Raw genomic sequence first — 22,780 nt, 5'->3', positions numbered from 1 at the left:
TTCCTCTAACTAAATTATGTGCATTTCAATTTGTTTTCCAATTATCTTCTAAAATAAGAATTGAATTTTCATCTGTAACAAATGATCCTAGTGATCACTTGCACAGTGAGCTTAGTAAAGCCCTGCAAATGCTTTGAAAAACAGAAAAACACAATCTTGAGGAATTCCCCCAGGAGTAATTGTCTGAAGATGTTTTAGAACTTTGCTGTGGCACTGAAGTACATGGCTGTGTCACAATCATTCACAAATAACTGATCCTCACTTACAATCATTTAAATGTATTTATTTTTACCATATTTCGCAAAATACATATTTAAGTTAATATTATTAATATTTCCATGTCAGTAAAGTGGTTCTAAAGATATGAAAAGAGATAAGAATGGGTTAAAGTAAAAAGCACAGACTGCTCAGCCTTCATTCATGAGCAGAGTCACTCGTAATGTAGACCCTGAGCATCTGTTCTTTTCAGGGTTAAACACCCCTGAAGCTGTCCTACAATGTTAGAATGGCATGAAGTAAATTACGCTCCAGATTTCGATGTAGGGCGTCCCACGTCCTACGGAGGGTACCTCATTCTCTTTCAGGATTTGCAACTCCTGGCAATGTTTTATATTTTTACAATGTACTTAAACATCTAAGTTTCGCCTTAGTTCAAACTTTTTCACAATAAAATGGATCAATTATGTTGTTTACTGGACAGTCTTGTCAACAAAAGCATCATGTGACCCAGTTCCTTCGGCAGGCAAATCGCCTAGCAACACAAGCTGCTCTCCTTCAGAAAGTGTTGTGTGGATAGTGGCACATGAAGAACTGCGGGGGGAGCCAGTGAGTACAGCCCCTAGAAAAAAAACGATGTATGAATAAGACTTTAACCATTTGATTCTATTCCCTGACTCCAAAGCATCTGTTAACCTTCAACGCAGATTCTCAGTGTCATCTTAAAATTCACATTCCAGAACACTCATCCTGCCTGTCATGAGTATAATTCTCATCTGAGAGTCAAGACAAACAACTCCTGTCAAAATAAAGAATCTGCATGCTTTCACAGGGTTTCGTTTTTTGCTGATATTACACTTAAACCCTTTTTAAAATCTGTCATGGTAGCTCGCTCAGCAAGCCAGGGCAAATTCTGCCTTTAAACAACACCCTGCTTGTTTTGTGTTTGTCCCCATAAGATGATGGACGTGGACAAAGCAAACAAAAAATAACTTCAGTCTGGCAACAAGCAGATTTTAAAAATTCAATTTCTACAACATGTTTCGTTGTGCTTGTCTCCTACTGTGGAATCGGCATTAATTTGAAATCTTCAAAATGCTGGGACTACAAGATGATGAAGAGAAAGCACACTGACATGGAGTGACAGCACAGCTAAGCAGCTACAGTACAGTAACAGCTAAACTGTTTCTTCAGGCCTTAGGAACCGAGAGACGAAGACAGAGAGGGAGGGGGGATTCATTTTCTTGTTACGGTGCATGAGGGGGAAGTCAGCACTAATTAGCGCAGCTTTCCTCTCAATCCGCCCCGGCTCCCCAGCACCCTCACAGCACACACGGCCCTTGCACTGCCTGAAGGACCCAGTATAGACAGCTGCCCTCTCTCATCCCAGCGGCTCCCCATCACCACTTCAGTAGGTGATGTGCATCAGAATTCAATCACGGCTATTGGTAAATCACAATACAGCAATACAGTTAAACTGGGTCCATTTTTAGGTGGGAGAACAATACATTGATGTTTTTCCAGTAATGCATCCTTTTGTTTTCAATTTTTATTGTTTTAGCGCATCTGCATAATGCAAAGTTGGTTGCTGTAGTGACACGCTGTTGAATTCAGTAAGTTTATTACACAGCTGACTGGGATCTTTTCATACCAGAAACCTGTGTTGTTTCAAAAGGCAAACGAGAGAAAAAAAACATCCAATGTGTAAATAATACTAAGAAGCAAAAGGCAATTTAAACGCATCCTTTTAAGGCCCCCCATCGGGGGTGATCAGAAGCGGATCCATGCCTTCCTGCTCTGACATCTTGTGGGATAAAAAGCTATTTATCTGTTTCAGTCTGCAACAGACACTCTCACTACCTCTGAATCTCGGCTATCCCTCTTAATCCAGATGCATTCTTAGTGATTAGAAGTATATTAGATGAGATAAGATCACTTTATTAGCCATTTACAATTTCTTGCATTAGGAATTTGTCTTCTCGCATACCCCAGCTTGCTCTCCATGAGACACAAAGACAGGCAGAGAGAAGCTTGGGGTCAGAGCACAGGATCAGCCATTTATATGGCGCCCCTGGAGCAGCTGGGGTTAAGGGCCTTGCTCAGGGGCCCAACGGAGTAGGATTCCTCTGCCGGCCGCGGGATTTGAACCGGCAACCTTCCAGCCACAGGCGCAGATCCTTAGCCACAGTGTCACCGCTTCGCCCACTTATTATAAATGCCACCACTTATTATAAATAATAAGAAATACTGGAAAACACTGCATACTGTTACTGTGTGGGTTGCTACAAATTGCAAAATATAGCTGCTTGCTGCTTTGAGATAAGAGAATCTGAACACTTGCCATAACACTTAATTTTACACCATCACATACTGGTACTATTCGTGTCTCATATAAAACCTAATATAACACCTGCTACCCACGTGAATTAACTATCCAGGGTATCGTCTTTGATTCACCTACTACTAAAGAGCAGCATCCTAAATTATTTTTAATGTAAATTGATAGGAAACTGTTTCAACCCCTTTAAAAACATTCATCTGAAACTAGATCACAATTTAAAAAATCCTACACAGGGCTACACATTAAGAAGAATAAAAAATACAAGCACAACAACCAAAAATATACCTCCTACTCTACAATTCCTAAATAAAACATTTCTGCATACAGTATATGAAGAAACACAGCTTATCTGAAGCAGTGAATAACTGGAGTGAAGAAATGAAACACAACAGTCTTCAAAATGAATCCACAAAAACTTGAAATACTGTATGTGAAGCACTTCTCCTCATTCTGCCATGGATTAATTCCCACATCCCCACTCTTTGCTTCATTCAAAGAAAAAGGTTATAACAATACCATTCATCCAAATCCCACATTGACTTCCAGACATACATATCAGGAAGGAATAAGTGCTCTTCAAATCAAAAAGACTATATTTTCAAAGGATCAAGTAGAGGTTTCTTTACAGATCACACACTCATGCAACTCCCTGCTGTAACCTCTCCAGACTACATGTTCAGTCTCCAGCATCTAAAACTGAGTCTGTAACAGATAACAGTGACAATAAATTAAGCCTTACTGAAGCAGTTAGTGTGTAATCATAGGTACAAACTGCTTTTACTTTTGTGTTTTCATAAACAATGTTTATCTAAAGAAAAGCAAGTAACAACAATACCATTTATATATTTTTTTTTTACTTCACTGCACTTTTCTAATGGCATATAATAAATCATACACAAAGGTGTTCAGGAATCTTACCAAAATGAAGGAGAACTAAATTTAAAGTGTACCATACCATCCAATACAAATAAAAATCCTTAAATGTCAAAAATACTATTTTACTTTATTTTACTATTTTAAATACTAAGACACATTACACTTCATGAGAGACATTAGAAATAATAAACAAGTACTGAAATAATTTCAGTGTTTTGAGTCCTCGGATATCCATGTGTAGCCAATGACTTTAACAGCTGCTTCATGCAGTCTATTCAAGAATTGGTAAATCCAGTTGACTCTCCCCCCTACATAGCCTGAAGCCATGAAGATAAAATAAGATGGGATTTGATGTGTCAGCAATTTTCTGTATTGCCTGGTTCCTTGACAGTCCCTGAAGCAGAAACAGGTTCATTCACAACAGTCAGGCAAAATAACTTAGATCTGATGAAAAAATTAACAGAATGAAAAATGTTTAGGACTAAGACTGGTCATTCAGTAAGTATGAGCAGTAAGAGATAATCAACTACAGCCCAGTCAAGTAAATAATTTTAAGTAAATAAGCTGAATAACACTACAGTTCAACAATGTATAATGGTTTTCATGTTGTATAAGTGAATCCCACCTTGCACTGCAGAATTCCAAATATTAACATTAACTCCACATACTCCTTTCCAATTTGTATTATGACAGATACCTATTTAGATGTGTTTTGTTTTTGATTAAATTTCTGCAGTCTATAAAATGTCTTCAATATAGTAATATTTTTAATTCTGTGCAAATGTTTATGAAAAAAACTTAACGGTCATATCCGAAAACAATGCTGCCCTCTGGTGGACATTTAGTTCTTCTACATAATCATTACGCATTCCAGGGTGCACTACACACCCGACACCAATAGGTGGGGCTACAACGCAGCTGATCAATCAGCATAGTCGTTAGGAAAAGAATAAATCTTCACCAGAGCTGGAAGACTGGGTGTATTGTAGCCACTTATGCTCCCAGTACCAGTGAAACCAGAAGGGCTAGTTGTTTCCAGCAGATAAACGCCTACCATGGTCCTCTTTCGTAGCTAAGCAGGTAGGAGGAACATGACACAGAACTGGCATCATGCTCAAGAGATAATCAACTACATATTTTTTACAGAGTGCTCAAACCAATAGCGTCTACCATGGTTTTAAAAAATGATTCCTATACTACTGCTTCCTAGAAGCATTTTTTCCTTCCTAAATACAGTAGTCTTCTCACACATTTTGAAAATTACAGTGGGCAGAAAGCTCATCGTATCTTCAGAGAGCAGTGCTTTAATGTGCATGGCAGAGAACATGTCTCTGCAGACACACGGAGACTGTGCTCTGTAGGTTGGGCTGCAGTGCTCATACTAGATGAGGAGCTCCTAATGAGCATTCAGACTGGGGCATTCACAGGAAGACGTACAGCATATACTTCTTTTATATTTATCTTCATTCCACACTGCCAGGACTCTTTGCCACAAGAATACAAGAATGCGTACAAACAAGAGGAGGGAGTTAGTAAACTAACTGATCTGAGGATCTCACCCAGCTGTTTCATGGATAAAACCAGGGTACCAACTTCAGCACAGTAGCTTGTTCCATACTCCCACAACCCTTTGTGTAAACATGTGATAGCTCAGTTTTAAATGCACTTCCACAGTTTCCTCTGGTTCATGTTTGACTATTTATTCAAAAGAACTTGGCTGAGGTGATTTTGTTAGTGCCTTTGAGGATTCTGAATATTTGTACATCAAGTCCCATCGCAGACTTCTCTGTTGAAAACCTCAACAATTCACCGCCTTCAGTTCTGCACTTTTGCCTATATATCCTAACATTTTGTTAGCTTTTTTTCCCCACTTTTTCACTCAAATGTTAACATCACTGCCATCTGTAGCAGAAGACCTATAAACTGTGCCCTGCTGCTGTGTGTGTGTCATCAATAAATAAGCTCAGATTTCCTGACAGATTTGCAGCACTAACACAAAGTCACTGTGAACTAACTGGGTCACAGTCACCTGGCAGTGACAGCAGATACACAGGAGAGATCCAGGCCAACAACACAAACCGGAAAAATGGACAGTTTACCCTATTTTGTTTGTGAAGAGAGTGGAAGTTTTTTTCCATGACTCTGCATTTATTTATTTCATCACAGGGCTTAGGAACGACTCCGTGCTCTTTCAAAGCAGCAGCATGTTTGTTCAATAATCTCTGAAAACATCTTAATCAAAATTAAAACAAGATCGTGCAGACTGATTTAAAACTCTGGACTAGATTTTATTTTGACCATCCTTGGCAATGTTCAGTAACAGTTTTCAAGTTATGAGATGGACTAGGCAGTACACAGATCTTCTAAAAGGCATTTGGAAATACAGCAAACAATATTTGGCAGAGCGGTGGCACTGTGGCTAAGGATCTGCGCCTGTGGCTGGAAGGTTGCTGGTTCAAATCATGTGGCCGGCAGAGGAATCATACTCCATTGGGCCCCCGAGCAAGGCCCTTAACCCCAACTGCTCCAGGGGCGTCATATAAATGGCTGACCCTGCGCTCTGACCCCAAGCTTCTCTCTCCCCGTCTGTGTGCCTGTGTGTCCTGTGGAGAGCAAGCTGGGGTATGGGAGAAGACAAACTCCTAATACAAGAAATTGTATATAGCTATTAAAGTGATCTTATCATATATTTTGCTCAAACTATACTAATCTCTACTTTTCCATTCTCTCATAGTATTCTGCTTGCTTTATTGTTGGAGTTTCTTAGCCCTGTGCAACACCAGAAAGAGACACAAGATGGAGGTGTTGCTCACAAATGGGTCTTGACAGCTTATTTCCATAGAGGTGAGAGGAAAACAACAGTCATGCAGGCTTGCATTCTGTAAAAAATGCTTGGCATCAAATAAATATGACCTTTTCTGTATTATAATGCTTAGAAGAAATGGTAAAGGGCATTACTAATACTGTAACACTGAAGAACAGCAGTGTAGTAGTATTTAGGTTTATTTTCATGAATACAGTAACTAATTTTGTATCAATATTCACATTTATAGTACAATATTGCCATAACTAGCAGTATCTGCCACTGTTAATACTGTGTAATACAGCTAGTAACAGCTAAGCCCAACATGACTGACCATGAATTAAGTTTCCATTAGGTAAATAGAAGGAACACTTATGTAATTATAAATAAAGAATAAATTAATAATTATTATGTGATATTTTCTGACAATTTATATCTTATATTTACATTCCACATTCTCTAATTTCACAGTAACTGTTCATTTTATTAGGATGCAACTGACATTCTACCTATTACAAAAACGAGTCAAGTATTTCACCAGTAGCACACGTCCTCTCAATGTGACTAGTAGGAAACCCACTCCAGCAAACAAACTTTGGACATATAGTATGCCAGGTCCATAGTTGAACCCAGTGCCCCAGTGCTGTGAGGCAGCAATGCTAACCACTGTGCCACCATGCTCCCTATACCCTATTTAAATCATCCTAATTACACTGCTCCAGGACTTTATAAAATAATGATTTATAAGCCACCTATAAAAATCACCTCTTGGAATCTTGCCTATCTGGACCAGGGCTGGAGACACCTGATTACACTGTACAGATCTGAACTAGGCAGTCCTGCTCACGAAGAACATAACGTTTGCTCTGTTCAAACACAACTAAAATCCTGAATACATATTGAGAACTTGTACTGTAAGGCTGACAGAGACCCCTGGAAACACTTCTTTTCTCTTTTCTCATTAAAAAGAAGAGAAAAGTCCTCTTATTGCCACACACTGTGAGAAGGCACCCCAGGAGAATAGACCGCCCTGGTGCGGCACAACCAAAGGCACAGCTAATTAGATCAGACACTCACGTGAAACCCAGTTAATCATGTCAGCACTACACTTCCCACAAAGCAGGGATGAAAGACCCCTTGATCCACTGTCCATGACTCGGCAGGACGAACTACTGAGCATGCAATATTAAACGAGAAGACGCAGGGGAAAGGAAGCCGGTAGACGCCGCCGTAGCAAAGGACCAATCCTTATCCATCAACTCAGCTGAGGGTCACATGCCGCCTCGGAGCCACAGAGCCATGAGAACGAAGACCAGTAACGCTTTCACCTAACGCTTTGCCACTAGTAATGCTTTCTGCAAGTCCGCTTTTACGTCACAACAAGCAGGGGCTGAAGTCCAGGCCCGACTTTCTCCACAAAACCAGAGAGGGCAAATTCCCGTCAATTCCTGCATATACCGCTGGCGTGACATGAAGTCCCTTCCTATGCAGCCTTGATGAAAACGTAATGGAGGCAATCAAGTTATTCATAATAGGCTAAATGCGAGATCCCTGACTGGATTGGCCTACTTTGCAGGCTTTCGGCAAGTGTGGTGGCGATCCCATCTGCGAATATGGAAGTGTGGGAAGGGGTGTACTCACCAGCCCGGCAGTAAGAGAGGGCGCTGACTGCCCCAGCGACTGGTTCCTCATCCTCACCAGGTTGTTTGACTCTCCGGACTGTTGCCATGTCAACTGGCTGACACCGCTGTGCATGCTACTGGACAGGGGCAGAAGCTGCTTTCCTGTATCAGAGAGAGAGGCAATCAGCTACAATTCCACAGAGCTGTTATAACCACACAGCAAAACAACAGGGCAATTCTTCAATATCCTCTCTTAGAATTCAAATAGTCCTTCTACACAACTGTGCGCCATCAAACCTACCCAAGGCCAAGCTACCACACAGAAACCTGTGTTCACCCCACTGTGTTATCTGTGAAGACTGTGTTATCCTGGTGCCTGTACATTATGCCTGATGTTAACCTGTACATTTTAATATAGAAAGGGTTCTGCATTATACGCATTACTTTTAGACGCACATAAATTGTTATAAAACAGATGGCTAGATACCAAGGAACATTTGTTGCAAATGTTTGACAACAATAGTAGCTAAAGTAGCACTGCAGAGATCGCAGGAGCACACAAAGGCAAAGCAAAGAGCTCATCTCAGCCTTGGCTGCAAGCAGAAACTTGTATGAATAAGATAGCCTTCCAGGGCTGTGATTTACTGTGCTGATGACAGACAGGGGGAGCCGACGTTCAGCTGATGGGCTTGCACGCCCAGGAATTCTCATAAGCCGAGGCATGTGAAATATGGACATTAACACTCAGCATGAGCTATTAACACTTAACTGGCATCCACAGCCAGACTGAGAGGTCACAAACCCCCGGAGTGTGCCAGTGACCAGCTTCAAATCCAACGGGATACTAAAGCACAACAACTGATTCAAGATTTCTTTATTTGCCATATACAACAAGTGTATTAGAATGCTTACTCGTTCAGCTGTACCCGGTAACAGTAGAGAAAGAAAATAGGCTCAAATGACAAACAGACATGGACAATAAATTTAGACGATGGACGTTATAATACAGCCAAGACAGGACATAGTGCAAACAATGCAGTACCTTAAAATGCAGGTGCTAATTTGAGCTGTTTATGATGCAGACTGCTTGGGGGAAGAAACTGTTTTTGAATCTATTCGTCAGTGTTCTAAAACTGTGATACCTCCTACCAGAACCCAGGGGTGAAAACAGATAATGGCCAGGGTGAATTGGGTCCCGAAGTATAGCTCGAGCCTGGCTGTGGCAGTGGTTGAGATATATCTGGTCAATGGAGGGTAGCTCGGTCCCAGTGATTTTCTGCGCGGACATCACAACCCTGTATGGCTTTTCTGTGCTGTACTGTGGCTCCACCATACCACACCGTAATACCACCAATCAATCGTATTATGGTAAAAATTGGTGAGTGTTGTCTTGCTCATCCCCCACTTCCTTAACTGTCTCAGGAAGTGAAGGCTCTGGTGGGCTTTAGTGAGGATGGCAGCAGTGTTCTCTGACCAGCTCAGCCTCTCAGTGATCTGGAGGCAGAGGAACCTGAAGGTGCTGACAAACAGCAACTGGGTATGAAGCCAATCGGGCCCCTGTTCCTGTCTCTGCCTAACCAGCTCCATCGTTCTCTTCCACAAGGCTGAGCTCCTCTGTGTCTCACCGGTCAGGCCGCTGGCCAGGCTGCTCCGGCGTGCCCGGCTGTCGTCCTGACTGAACTGCCGCTGCAGCTTGGACTTGCCAGTGGAGGGCGACAGGTCCGGATTGCTGAGCTTCCGGAACAGCAGGGGAGGGGGCGCCGAAAATTCCTTCTGCAGAACAATGAAGGATCAGAAGAGTCACATAATTAGGCCCAGTGAAGATTTCTTAACCTGAAAAGAGAACCTCCCCATATTTTATATGGTCATCATTACAGTACAAATGACCATATCTTAATACAACACATACATCCATACCCGTTTACAGAAGCAAGCATGACCCCCATGTATTCGATACAAGGTTGTCCCTTAAGTGCCATTAACACTGGAGGCTCATTGGCAGCTCAGCCTGGAATGCCGCTGACTCAAGAGCACTCAAGAGGACTAGATGTCACCAGTTTGAGCCTGGGTGATGTCATGGTGTATTCTAACAACCAGCTGAGTGCTGTCTGGGTAGCGTTGTGGTTATTCGGCCAGAGGTTCCTTAGTGCAATAATGACGCCAGAACCCTGCCCTGCTGCTGCAGACTTATGCAACATCAGTAAAGGACATTACTCCACCATTCAGCGCTAGCTTGCCTGCCAGGCGCTGTGGAGCTTGTGAATGAGAATGACCCAAGAGGTGTGAGCGTCTAAGGATAACGTCCACATGTTTGATGCTCTCCACTGCGGCTCCAAGAAAGCAAGTGAAGATTCAAAAACGGAAAGGGACTGTAAGAGAGGGGTTCTTGTCTGAACCTGGTGGTGGAAGATAATTGGTCAGGTGACTGCAAATAGAGGTTTTCAAGATTAACGGTTTACATATGATGCCTATGGAAGACTTCAGATGCTCTGCGATGTGCTGCATCTTAAGGACATGGGAAGGATTATCTGACTGATCACAGGACCCATGGAGCTCAGACCAGTGTGAGTTCTTGAAAATGCTGCGAGTTCTTTTTAGATGAACTTTTGGAATCGAGAAATTCTTGGAGACAGCAAGTAGCTTAACTACTCAACTACTTATAGGGGACAGAAGAAGAGGTCTAGTTGGAGTTCAAGCTGGGGCTTGGATTTTTTTGTGTTTTGGAGCAATGTAAAATAAAGAGCAGTGCTTTTTACCATACTGCTGCATAGGACTATCTGTTTCCATGAGACCTGAGTATAAAAACATACCTGCGACAGCACCCCACCACAGTATACAATACAAAATAATTGGCAATTCCCACCTGAGTAAAAAAAAACTATACTTTAAAAAATATTTGTCAATGATAACCCTAGGTTCATTCATCCGTATAGATGTTAAATAAATTAACTACTTTAAGATGCACAATACCAACAGCTTTGTCTTGTATTAATACCATGTCAAAGTACAAATATTCAAACTGAAATATGAATTTAACAGAAGTCGGATGAAAAATGTAAGCTCAAACCTTAAAACCCCAAGGAAACTAAAGCTTAGAATTACTCACAAGACAGTTAGACTACCTTGTTGTTGCCTGGAATGAAAAGATGGTGAAGCTATTCTGCTGTGCACTCACAATTCAAGCAGAAAGTCTTTTACTAAACCTTCACTGCCTCTCTGTTTATTACAGTATAATTTCTTCCCATAATTGTCTTTGGCAGCAAAACCATTCATAACAGCACAATTCCTTAAAGATGTGTGCTACAGTTATGGTTAGAAAATCCCCACAGAACTTTACAGAGTGGTGCAGAATTTGGAAGCATTTAATTCATTTGAAACCAGACACGTCCATTCTTTTGCCACATCTCCGCCCTGTAGTTCGGATACCTTCTTGCACGAATGGAATTTTACAGACCACTGGGAAAGGCAATGTTAACCACACTGCTGTGGGAAATGCCCTGCTACATGAAGGCAAGTTAAACTGGTATTTCCATACAAACACCCATTTCGAAAAGGAATGGAAAAAGAAAATGCATTAAAAGTGTCTGTTCTTTATTACCTGGTTCATTCAGACCACACACCAGAGGTGCTCTTCTGGTTTAATACACGCACATTCCAAACCCTTGTGCAGCAGAAGCCCTGACAAGCCCAGCACTGTGCATGAACTCAATCCAGACACAGATGAATTGCAGGACAGAGGAATCACAGCTTAAGGAGTCATGTTCAAGGGTTGGTTAATCAGCTTTATTCCAGTAAGCTTGTTTCCCACACGTCAGAAACACAGCTTTCACTGCAAGTAGCCACACAAGACTCCCACTGCATATCAGTGTGATCCATTTCAGGTTTTCAGAGATGCACACTCCTGTATATTAGGTCCTGGATATTTTCACATTTGTGCACACATTTGAGTACATTTGCCTACACAGATGTGTATAGCTACAAATCACAGGCCTAGGCAGTTCAAGGAAAACACACAGCTTGGCCTACCCTCTGTGGAGATATGACAACCCAGCAGCACAGCGCAGCACCATTCTCTAAGGGACGACAAAATCTGATAACAGTGCTCTCACTCACTCCAGGAATTTACTGGAGAGTAAATGGTCCCCGAGGAACATGGCTTCCATTCCTTTCTCACCACCTCAATAAAAATCATCTGATAAAACTAACTAAAACAACAACAGCGGAGAACCACACTGGGAGCTGCAGAGCAGCAAACTGGCCATGCATCGTTAATGCCGGCCAGCGTGTTCAATTACGGACACACTGATAAGAACTACCGCCAAGGCCTTTGGGTTCCATTTTCACATTACACTCATTTGGCTGCACGGATTTTCTTACATTACAGGGGCGGGGGGGAAGAATTTTCAGTTCAATTTTAACTGCTTGGGCCACAAGACTACCACTGCCCTGGGTAGAGATCAAAGCAAAGCACTGCACTCCACACCAACTAAACACACCCTAGATAAGGGCTGCCGCCACTGTGAGCACAGTGGACAATGCATTCAGGCTGCTGAAGGCACGGTTTTATGGGGGCAAAGATGAAGATTAGTCAGCAGATAGATTAATTAGCAGAAGTCTGAAGTGCACCTGCTCCATAATTAGAGGATATGTTACTGTATTGGCTCTAACAAATAAACCATAAAACTTAAAGACAGTCCTGTTATACAAGATCAAAACGAGTCGGCAATGCAGAGAAAGACCTGTGGATGCTTATTGCGTTAACAAGTGTATTAAAAGAAAGAAGTACTCCATTTACAGTGTGTTCGCTAGACTGTCAATTCCTAGGGCAGTTAATCTGCCAGCAGTTGATGGGTGTTACACAGTCCACAGATACATGGTTTAACAGATCACTACTAGAATCCTAGCCGAGCACAGCAGTACAGTACAGTACTTTACATTATGTGAACAGGGTATTTCCGGCTCAAAGTGGGATTTTACAGAACCTTGATTTAGCCAATTGTTAGGAAAATAAAAGTAGCTTTTTTAGTCCAGTACAGCTAAGCCTCGCAGTCTTGGCGTACACAATAAACCCCAGACTGCAGAGGTATTACTGGCTCTGCCCAAGCATTACTGAAAGATCACCTCATCGGCTTGCGCTAGTGGATGCAGCCAGGGACAGAGCCGACCCTGAGATCCTAATCCCAACCCCACCACGTGTCTCTGGGTTAATGAGGGGAGAGCTGCCTTGAGTGATTAAGGATTAATCACTGCCAGCCTCAGGAACGCCATCATCCTGCTTTTCTATCAGTAACACCACCACTCGCATTCACAGTGCTCCTTCTGCAACAGCGAGGTGCCTTGATCAATAGAGAGCCAGCCACTCCAAGATGCTGATCTCCGGCTGCGATTCATTCTTGTGATCCAGAACTGTATAATCACATCCTCACAGAGCAAAATAAAGGAGGGATGTCAAATGGATCAGCCAAGAAACGCACCCGGTCAGGTGTGCAAACTGGACCCATGGAGCCCAGTCAATGCTGGTTCGAATCACAACGTGGTTCCTGATTCTGGTTCTGGCGACCCACACAAGTTTCGAAGTTAACCGACTTGACAACGGGAGTAATTTGAACTGTTGGATTGTTTTCGTCTTGGAGGTTGCTTTTCAACTGTTGCCTTTCATAAATAACATGGCATTCCAAATTGCTGAGGAACAAAAAAGTGGCAAACCTATTAGTTCAAGGAAGGTTTCAATTAAGGTGATTATTCTCAGCAGACGTGTAGGTCTTCAGGACCAGGTCTGGGAACCGGTCAGCCAACTCTGACCAAGATACCCCAACCAGTGGCTCACAGCTGGCCCCCTCCAGATTTCAGTGTTTGCTTCCGTTTCCCCCTTTAGCCATAAAACAGAGAGATTCAGGGCTGCCCTGAAATGTGTGACCATGAACTGTTATCAGCAATAGCTGCACCTGTCCTTATAAACGAACAAAGTAAAACACTTCTGATGAAGCCTACAATGCGAGGACAAACCCATGCTTGCCTGTCTGTCACTGAATGGGAACATATGCATACAATCTGGAAACCACATGAAGAACAAACACATGACTAGTACTGTAGGACACAAGTGCTGGTGTCATTTATCAGTCATTGCAATTAGTGAGGGAGGGAAAACACAGAAATGCTTTCTGGGAGGAAATAAAGACACAGACAGCAGATACTGACATGTGGTGATTATCCATTACACCACTTCAGATGTAATCAGATGTTTTTTTCTTATATTCGGTAAGGACCTTCCATGGCCTCCTTCAGCACATTTTACCTTCTGTGACACAAGAACTCCACATTCTGTGGGTGATGAAAAATCAAGTCAAAGACAAAAAAAAAAAAGGAAAATGATTTTTTCCACCAGAATTCTTGATACTCATGATGACAACTGTCTCTGGAAAACAAAAGTAAAAATATACAAGGCAAATCACTGTCATATGCTGAGTAGGCACCCTCATGTCTTTTCAGGTCCCCAGGTTAGAGTCATGAGCGAGAGGAGTGGTGGGAACTCAGTTCCGGGGTTAGTTCACAAAACCAGGAGCTGCTCCACCATGTAAATCACATGCATCTCCTCATCTATACACAAGAACATTAGGAGGCATGTGAAGCTGGCAAAACACTGAGATACAAGACATGCTGTCTTGAAAGGAGCTTGTCTTTATATTCAGACACAGGATATTATTGATTTCACAAGCTCCAATTCACATTAACCCTGAACTACTTACAATCCCATAGTTTGGTACTAATCTTGAGTTCAGTGCAAAAATCCTTAAACCTCTGGTGCAAGAGAGAAGAACCAGCTCATTACATAAACCTAATTTCTGCTGTATATAATATGGGTATTCTTAAACTAGGCCAGGATGCTGGACTCGGTCGTCTCCACTGCAGGTATCTAGTAGCACATTCTCTCATTGTTATTCCAAGCACATAATGTGTGTATTTAAGGTGACCATCACTAGACGCCTTCATGCTGTATCTTTCCAATCTCCTTGGCTCCTTGCCCACACCTCAGTTTTTGCTGAATGCAGGAAAGGCAATGTAAATCAATGTAAATACAATGTAGTACACACATAAATCAGACTAGTGAACTGATTTCAATCTGTCATCTATTTTAGCCAGTCCATTAACATATACTCTGCATGTTTATATTGCAAGAGCAGCAGAAATAACTGGATCTTTAATGGCCCAGGGTATCTCCCTCCAAAATTACTGGCATAGCATAAAGTAAAATAGTCTCCCAACATGTTTTTTTTTCACTGCTCTACTGCGTTATTTACACAACATTTGATTTACAATATATGGTGAGGAGAGCCTGCCTAATGTAATGTACACATTAGTAATTTGTCACGTTTGTCAGAGAAATTAAAACTGAATTGCTTTTCTAGTCGGGTTACCCCAGGGGAATTCTGCCCTGAAAGATTTACACTTCATACATACCAATTACAGTGCAGCATCATGACTCTGCTCCATGTACAGAGTACATAAGCCTTTTTTCAACCGATATGCTGAGGTTGTCCAGTATTTACACATTCTGCTCTCAGTCCATTCCCTAAACCCTGCTGCCTTGCTGCTAAACTGCCCTTTTCATAACCAGGACATCTGCCCAGCTCTTACACTGAACCTTTTCCCTCTGTCTTTAACTAACAATGGAGATCAACATCATGTAGAAGAAGCACCATCTCTCCAATCCACCTTTAGAATTACTCAATTGACCTACAAATGTACTTTGTTCATTGTACATTTATTCACATATCAACGGCAATTAAAAGCTTGCAGGGCTACGTTGAACAGTAGAGCTGTAGTTACTCTCTGCAGTCCCACTGCATTGCACGGTACACCCATTCCAGTGTCTGACTTAAATTAACTCCATTAAGCAGTTATCAAGTGCGTAATTAATCTCATAATTTGATTATTAAACCGTCACTCACTTCAGCAACTCTGCTATCAGAAAGGTCAAACATAACCCAAAAATGTACCTCATTCTCTCCAGAACTGTGGCACATTGCCGATGCAATGTTCAAGAACATTCCTTAGTGAAGTCAAAAAATCTCTGGGTGACCTAATTATTTTCCAATATACGTGACAACATGATAGAGCCAGAGCAAAGACTACAGCGTGGAATACTCCACTGGGATCATCACAAAGGGCTGCGAGTTCAAAATATCATGCCAGAAACTACAGTTCAAAAACAATGCTCTATCCCACGTTACATCTTGGAAAGCACAATTCCTGGATCATGTACATTACACATATATCATTTCTGTTTATTATATACGACACTCTGCAGTTAAAGCAAAGTATTGCATTCTAACCTAAGGCTACAGACTACCCACTCTAGACAATAAGGTGAGAAAACCAATCCTTTATAGTTCGAACTACGCTTAATAAAGGGATAACTACTGCACTGCAATTACAGATGGGCCTCTTTTTTTTTTTACTGTCTCGCATAATATGTACTATCTTAACTGGCACTGAAAATCTTGTACCTTTGCTTAGCAGTTTCACTGTATGTGTTACAGTGTGTAATTCAAAATGCATGGGTCTTTTTTTTAACTACAAACACAGCTCACACAACACTCTTCCTTATCTGTAAACACCACAGTTACTAGATTGCTGTGCAGAAGCCTTTGTTTATACTTCATAGGTGAAAAGCACAAAGCTAGAACAAAGGTCAAAGGTAAAGTTTCAGAAAGGAATAAGCGGAATAAACTGCACAAAGCAATCTATTCAGCATGTCTTCTTACATTTTACAGGCGACTACACTCTCAACAACTGGCACGCTGCCTTCTTCTTAATTGAAGTGCCTCCTGTGACACACTGAGATAAAGACTGCAGTATGACTCTGAAATGACTGTACACAGAAGACAAACAGCCAGAGGAAGATTCCACCACAGTGTAGTGGCCCTACAATTCTCAGTGTACTTACACAGTAAAATATACAGGTCTTCTATTCGGAAACAAAGCCCACACTCCTTAAGTGGTTTTGAAATCCCCCAAAAAACAGGTTAATCAAAATTAAAGACTCTCCCCATCAATGGCATTCAAATGAATTTATTTCTCAAGGCAGTGTAAAAGTTATACAGATAATCCTGGCCCCCTACACACACAAGACTTCCCAGTACAGTCGGTGACCTTTGTGTCCAGATTTGTGGGTTATGATATTTCCTGTGTAGATACAGGGTTTCGACCTTTTCAGTTTCCGTAGCAACCGCAATAAAGGCCAGCTTCAGATGTATAAATGTAGATTAATAGTCACCCCCTGTAAGTACAGGGGCAGGTATGCGGCCTGGTTTCCGCTACAGTCACCTGTACTGTAATTCGAGGGGCATAGCCTAGACCAGCGCAAGAACTGAAGCACAAAAGTACAGGAAAATGATCTTGAAAAACTAAAACCCAGACAGGCAGCAGTGCGGTAGAGAGGTCCCAGTTCTGGACTCATACCTGGAAGGTTTTGGGTCCGAGCATTCGGCAAGGGTGCTGCTGTTGTACCCTTAAAGCAATGGGGTTCACTCTTCCATTTGATTGCTAACATATCCAGCTGTATCCATAGGCAAAAAAATGGGTGTTGCTTTGTATAAAAACAGATAATCAAAGAAAGAGAATTTGCTGGAGTTGGGGGATAGGGTACAGCACTTTTTTCCAGGGTCAGCTGTAGGGACCCTGCATACATAGGAACCCAGATTAGATTAGAGAGGCCATTCTGTAAGAAAACTAGGTTGTATCCACAGCTTGTCTGACTCAGCTCTTTGTCTATTTACTAAGCATTTCTTTGACATCAATAAACTTAATGAACTTCTATTACATCAAGAAGCTTTTGTTGCTGTCGTCGTTAATTTTGTGTTCACAACAGAACGATCCTCTCAAAATCGCAGTACCCATTGGGAGGAAGTTGTCTGTTCACTTTCCAAGTGCATGAGGGCAGGCTGTTACTCTTGGAACCGGACACTTCCGAAGATTATATCACAAAAGAAACCATCTCTGGAAGTGCTAATTGACAAGAAATCTACGTAAGAAGACACTCATCAAGAAGAACTACAATAAGCACTAATTATTTTTCAGACTTGTCAGATTTCTGTAGCTTACAATCAGCTGTTCTTCATCATCCATTCATCCTTATGGCTGTGACACCAAAAGCACTGTGCTGTGGTTTAAGGGCAAGTTCAATGCCATGCTAAGAAAGAGAGGCAAAGTACTGTTATGCCAGCTGATGCAAAGTCAGGCAAAGTGATTAAGCAAACTGGAAAGAAAAAAAAATCACAAATCCAAGGTTTTGCATCATAAAAGCTATTCGTCTGGGAGGGTCTTCAGGGATTTCTGTTACTTAAAAGCAGCGGCTAAAGATTTTTCCTCGTATTTCAAGGTTTTCAGCATGCTTGGCGTTTACACAGCGGTACACAGGATATACAGAGGTGCAGTAAAGGCCTATGAGTCACTGACTTCTTGAACAATGTTGCAGGCTTGGTTTTGTGCCAACGAAGGAGCAAACCACTATTTTCCCGGAGCCCAAGCCAAGTCAAGCCGGCATACTGCTCTTATCCAACCTGTTATTTCTCACAGCAGAGAGGCAGGAGAATTGAGCCAATCACATGCCGAGGCCTGGATCGCTCTTTTCCCCGAGGGCCGTGTAACGAGCCTTTGACTCACTGCTCAAGAATGAAGCTTCCTCTCCACTCAGTCCTTGGTGCGGAGTTCACACTTCTTTCCCTTTAAGGGAAAAGAAATTCCTCACTGAACCGGCCACAGGCAATGCAATTTGCACTTGAGGAAGAATGGCTTTAGCATTTAGGTCTATTACAAACCTGGTATCTCAAAACATATCCCCATGCTTCTGATGTAAAAATGTTAAATGGTGAATTGAGGTCCTCTATCCCTCACACACACACTCGCACACTTCCTGCTCCTTCTCCAACATCAAAACCGGAGGCTGCCCAAGACCAACACAGCAGAGCAGCAACATTGAGACAAATTATATTCATTTCAGGTATTTGAATGGAGATTATCCTTTTCACTTGAGTGATTTATTTCTTCAGGTCTGCATGTATATTCATGAATGAGCAGTCTCCTGGGGAATAGATGCTGAATAGTTAAGGAGGTTTAGTTTAACCCCCATCCCTAAAGTATTGATTATTTAAGGATTAATTCAAATGGAATTCATCCCACTAGAATTATTTTGCATTATTTAATCCCTTCTGTATAGAGAACCCAAAAAGCCTGCTAAGCCAATGAACATAGCTTGAAGTGACATTTTGTTCCACTCCCAATACCCAAAAATATATTTTTAAAAAATGGAATGATTTAAAATCTTTTATGGTGATTTTTGTAAAGCATGGCAACTATAAAAAACAGCAAGGGGGCAATACCAAGTTTAGAGCAATGATAGTTTTTTTTTAAACCAAGGTCATTCGCAGATGCCTAAGATCTCCATTACAGTGGCATCTCACAGGGACAGGGAACTCATTTCTACTCAAATCAACATTGACGTTTGGCTTTTCTGCAGACTTTCTCACTCCAGCTCTTTTATTTGCCTTGTAGTTAGCAGTTTTTTTAGCAATCCATCATGGGTACATGCACTATATGTGACAGCAGAATAATTAAAAGCTGCTTGTGCTGGGCTGTAATTCAGCGAGGCGGGGATGTTAATGACCTCCTGCAGAGCACCAGTGATATCACAAGGGGTCTGCAGTTGGCGCATTCCTGCCGCAGCCTCTAGCTGATCACAGCAGGAGTGCCAATTCGCTCCTAATGGCGCAGGCCAGGACACTATAGCATTTCAGCCTTCAGCATCCACATCACCTGTTAACCTTCTCCCACATCTGCAAGAAACATAACGTGCCCCAGAACGCAATTCACCCAAACTTTCATATTTTGCACTGAAGGAAAAGATAAAAAAGGAATCTAAAAATGTACTTGTTTTCATGGAAATACATCTTTATTTTTTTTTTTGAACAGAACAGATTGAAGTAGCAGCAGCATTTTGCGGCCCAGCACACACTGAAGACACCGGCGTCTCTGGAATCAAACCCAAATGAGAAATTTAAAAATGAATATTCAGCAGGAGGTCCCTGCGCTGTGTACATCATTGAGCTATAATTTGTCTTTATTTGCCATTAAAGTGAGAATTGTCAATTACGGTGTCTGATTCTTGGCTGAGGCTCTTTTTTCCCCAAAGGGAGGCAGGGGGGGTAACAGGATTATATGCAATTATGTGCACCAACAACACAACACTAAAGCTGTCTTCCATATCACATCCAAGTTGTGCTTACTGAAGGCTGCTTTAGTTTTCCGGTTTATTTTTGCAAATGTAGGAAGGCTCTTCTACTGAGGCATCGTTCACTTGGTTCAAAATATGAAATTCACAGGGGAAGAAAATGAAGAAAAGGGGCAGGAGAAATTCAGAATAGGCCTGTTACAATGAAACAAAGGTTTGGCACCATTTCAGTATGTTCCTCCAAGTGGGAGCATCAAGGGTTAAGGTAATAACTGCTGGACAGGAATGCCCTTTTGAAAATGCAAGGAAATAAACCATATTATAAAAATTCAAGCCTGATCCCATTACATGTTCTACACTACCTCCGCTTCCTATAGTAGCTGACAGCATTGCCCTTTTGTATGCTAATAGAAACAAAGTTCAGAGGCAGCCTTGAGCCAACAGCACTTCATCACTGTCCACGTTGACTACTGGATTCATTACAAGAAGGCCTCCTCTGCTCCAAGAACACCTCTCACTTGCACCATCAAGGCATCTTACTGTCCTACAGGTTGGCTCCTTATCGAACAGAAAACAATCACTATTTATGCTGACTGGAGCAGCCTACGCAGCCTACTAAGCTACAAGCTTTAAACTAAATCTACAAGCAGTTTTACAGATGCTCACTGGTCTGCAATAAGCCATCTCAAGTATCATCATTACATGTGATGCATCACCTCAGAGTCACGTCTTCTAAGCCTTGTTCCATTTCCACTTTGGCCCAAGAGGAGACTAAAGGCATGACAAATCTCACTCACTGGTCACGATCCTAGACAGCTTCAGATACTGCAGGAATGAAATACCGTGCTTCCTTGTCACTGGTAATAACGTTCACGGAAGGATATACACTAAGCTGTGAGATTGTGTCTCATGTTTTTTTTACCACTTTGCCTTTGAGAAACTCAGAACTGACTTTTACATTATGCCAGATTCTGGATGGGTCATATGTCCTGGGAAAAATCAAAGAAATAATTATTTCTAAATAAATTTGAAAACCTGAAGTGGAAAAATGACAGTGTGAGTAAATATGGTTCATATTTTAAAATACCTATCAATAAGAGGTCCAGATGACTCGGCAACTCAATATTCATTTTTTCCTCCATCTAAATTGAGCAGCATGCCTTATGTTCATATTCTAAAATAAAAGGAGCACTAAAGTTTTCTTCAGTTGTACATTCTTTAGGCGTCACTTTCAGCTGTAAAGGAAGGCCCTACCCAAAATGCATCCAAAATGCAAAAGGGCGAAGCGGTGGCACTGTGGCTAAGGATCTGCGCCTGTGGCTGGAATGTTGCCGGTTCAAATCCCGCGGCCGGCAGAGAAATCCTTCTCCGCTGGGCCCCTGAGCAAGGCCCTTAACCCCAACTGCTCCAGGGGCCCTGTACAATAGCTGATCCTGCGCTCTGACCCCATGCTTCTCTCCCCAGCTGTGTGTCTCATGGAGAGCAAGCTGGGGTATGCGAAAAGACAAAATCCTAATGCAAGAAATTGTATATGACTAATAAAGTGATCTTAATCTTATACTTCACATGGCTGTCTTTTCTGACCTCAAACCTTACTGCTGAATTCTGCGCCACTACTCCATTTCCCCAACCTCTACAAGCTTTTTAGTCAGTCCCATCTGGTCAGCCCATGGATAGGAACCTAGATGAAGAGCAATAAATTCCACAGTAGAGGCGGCTAAAGGAAACAATGAGCACATTAGCATTTAAAACCATCTTTAGAGAAACATTAGACTTGGAAATGATTCCAAGTACTATTTTGCAATCTGGAAGGAGGTGTGGCTGCACATTCATTTACATGTATTCATCTGACAGATGCTTTTTTCCCCAAAGCACATGCAGTCTGTCAAGAGAGCATAGGTCAATGAATGTAAGGCATCTTTACTCATCCAGCTGCAAGGCACTGCGACAGAGCTCAACGATGCACGGGCCGCACAAACCTCTCATGAGAAATCATTGCCGAATCAAACCGGCCCAGATGAAACAACAGAGACCATGAAGTCATAAAAGTGTTCAGAAGAGAAAGAGAGGATGTTTGAAGAGCACAATGTTAAAGAAAAAGAGTGGCTGTGACAATGTTACTAGCCTACTGTGAGTAGAACGCTGCAGGTGGTAATGCAATTTTAGGGTACCGGACTGCCAATATGGGAATAGAGGGTATAATCTGACTGGCACTGAGTTAATCAAACACTACACTTAATAGTGTGGATGCTCACTATTCTCTACCTTTTTGCAGAGATACTCAGTGATCCTCTTTGAAACTTGAACTCCAGACCACTCTCCAAATCAGTGCCCACAGTTGGCTGGGTCTAACATGGTAAGAAAATCATCTGCCCTCCTGTGCCTTCCTTTGCATTGTCAGCAAGAGCCACCATCAGTTTGCTTCATAACACTAGCCCTGCCCAAGAGACAGAGGTCTATGTGAAGAAGGGAGGAGGGCTAAGCAGTGCACAATGAAGAGGAAAGAGCACACTGTCCCCGTCCCTCCCACACTGGTATGAGGGTCACATCAGTGTGCCAAGCCGATGAACAACTGGCAATTCCAAACTAGGCTGAGTATATAAAGAAAAATGATTGCCACAAAAAATGCAGGGAAAGGGGGCCGATCCCAAATATGCAAGACCAGCAGAAAAGAACAAGGAGCACTGATGCAG

At 42.0% G+C, this 22,780-nt stretch overlaps 1 protein-coding gene and 1 long non-coding RNA gene across 12 annotated transcripts in view; both read right to left on the bottom strand.

Moving 5' to 3' along the window:
- Positions 1-22,780, bottom strand: part of mast2 (microtubule associated serine/threonine kinase 2) — a 176,241-nt gene that overhangs the window by 132,800 nt on the left and 20,661 nt on the right. For 10 of the 11 annotated variants that reach the window (XM_088598688.1, XM_088598689.1, XM_088598690.1 and 7 more), the window contains exons 2-3: positions 9,484-9,631; positions 7,878-8,020 (exon numbers count right to left, since the gene is read on the bottom strand). In XM_088598688.1, the coding sequence (XP_088454814.1) occupies positions 7,878-8,020; positions 9,484-9,631 (291 nt within the window). Of the gene's footprint in view, positions 1-7,877; positions 8,021-9,483; positions 9,632-11,456; positions 11,599-22,780 lie in introns of those variants that run through there. The other variant, XM_088598695.1, reaches the window with a different exon arrangement.
- On the bottom strand, positions 263-7,840 carry LOC148652102 (uncharacterized). Its single transcript, XR_015925225.1, has 2 exons — positions 7,314-7,840; positions 263-838 (listed from the first exon to the last, which is right to left on the bottom strand). It is a non-coding gene; the product is annotated as an uncharacterized LOC148652102 (long non-coding RNA).

Source organism: Lepisosteus platostomus, chromosome 11, assembly GCF_059453375.1.
Source record: "Lepisosteus platostomus isolate fLepPlt1 chromosome 11, fLepPlt1.hap1, whole genome shotgun sequence".
Lineage (NCBI taxonomy): Eukaryota > Metazoa > Chordata > Actinopteri > Semionotiformes > Lepisosteidae > Lepisosteus > Lepisosteus platostomus.
The sequence above is the reverse complement of the archived record's forward strand: the minus strand, read 5'-3'. Positions and strand labels throughout refer to the sequence as shown.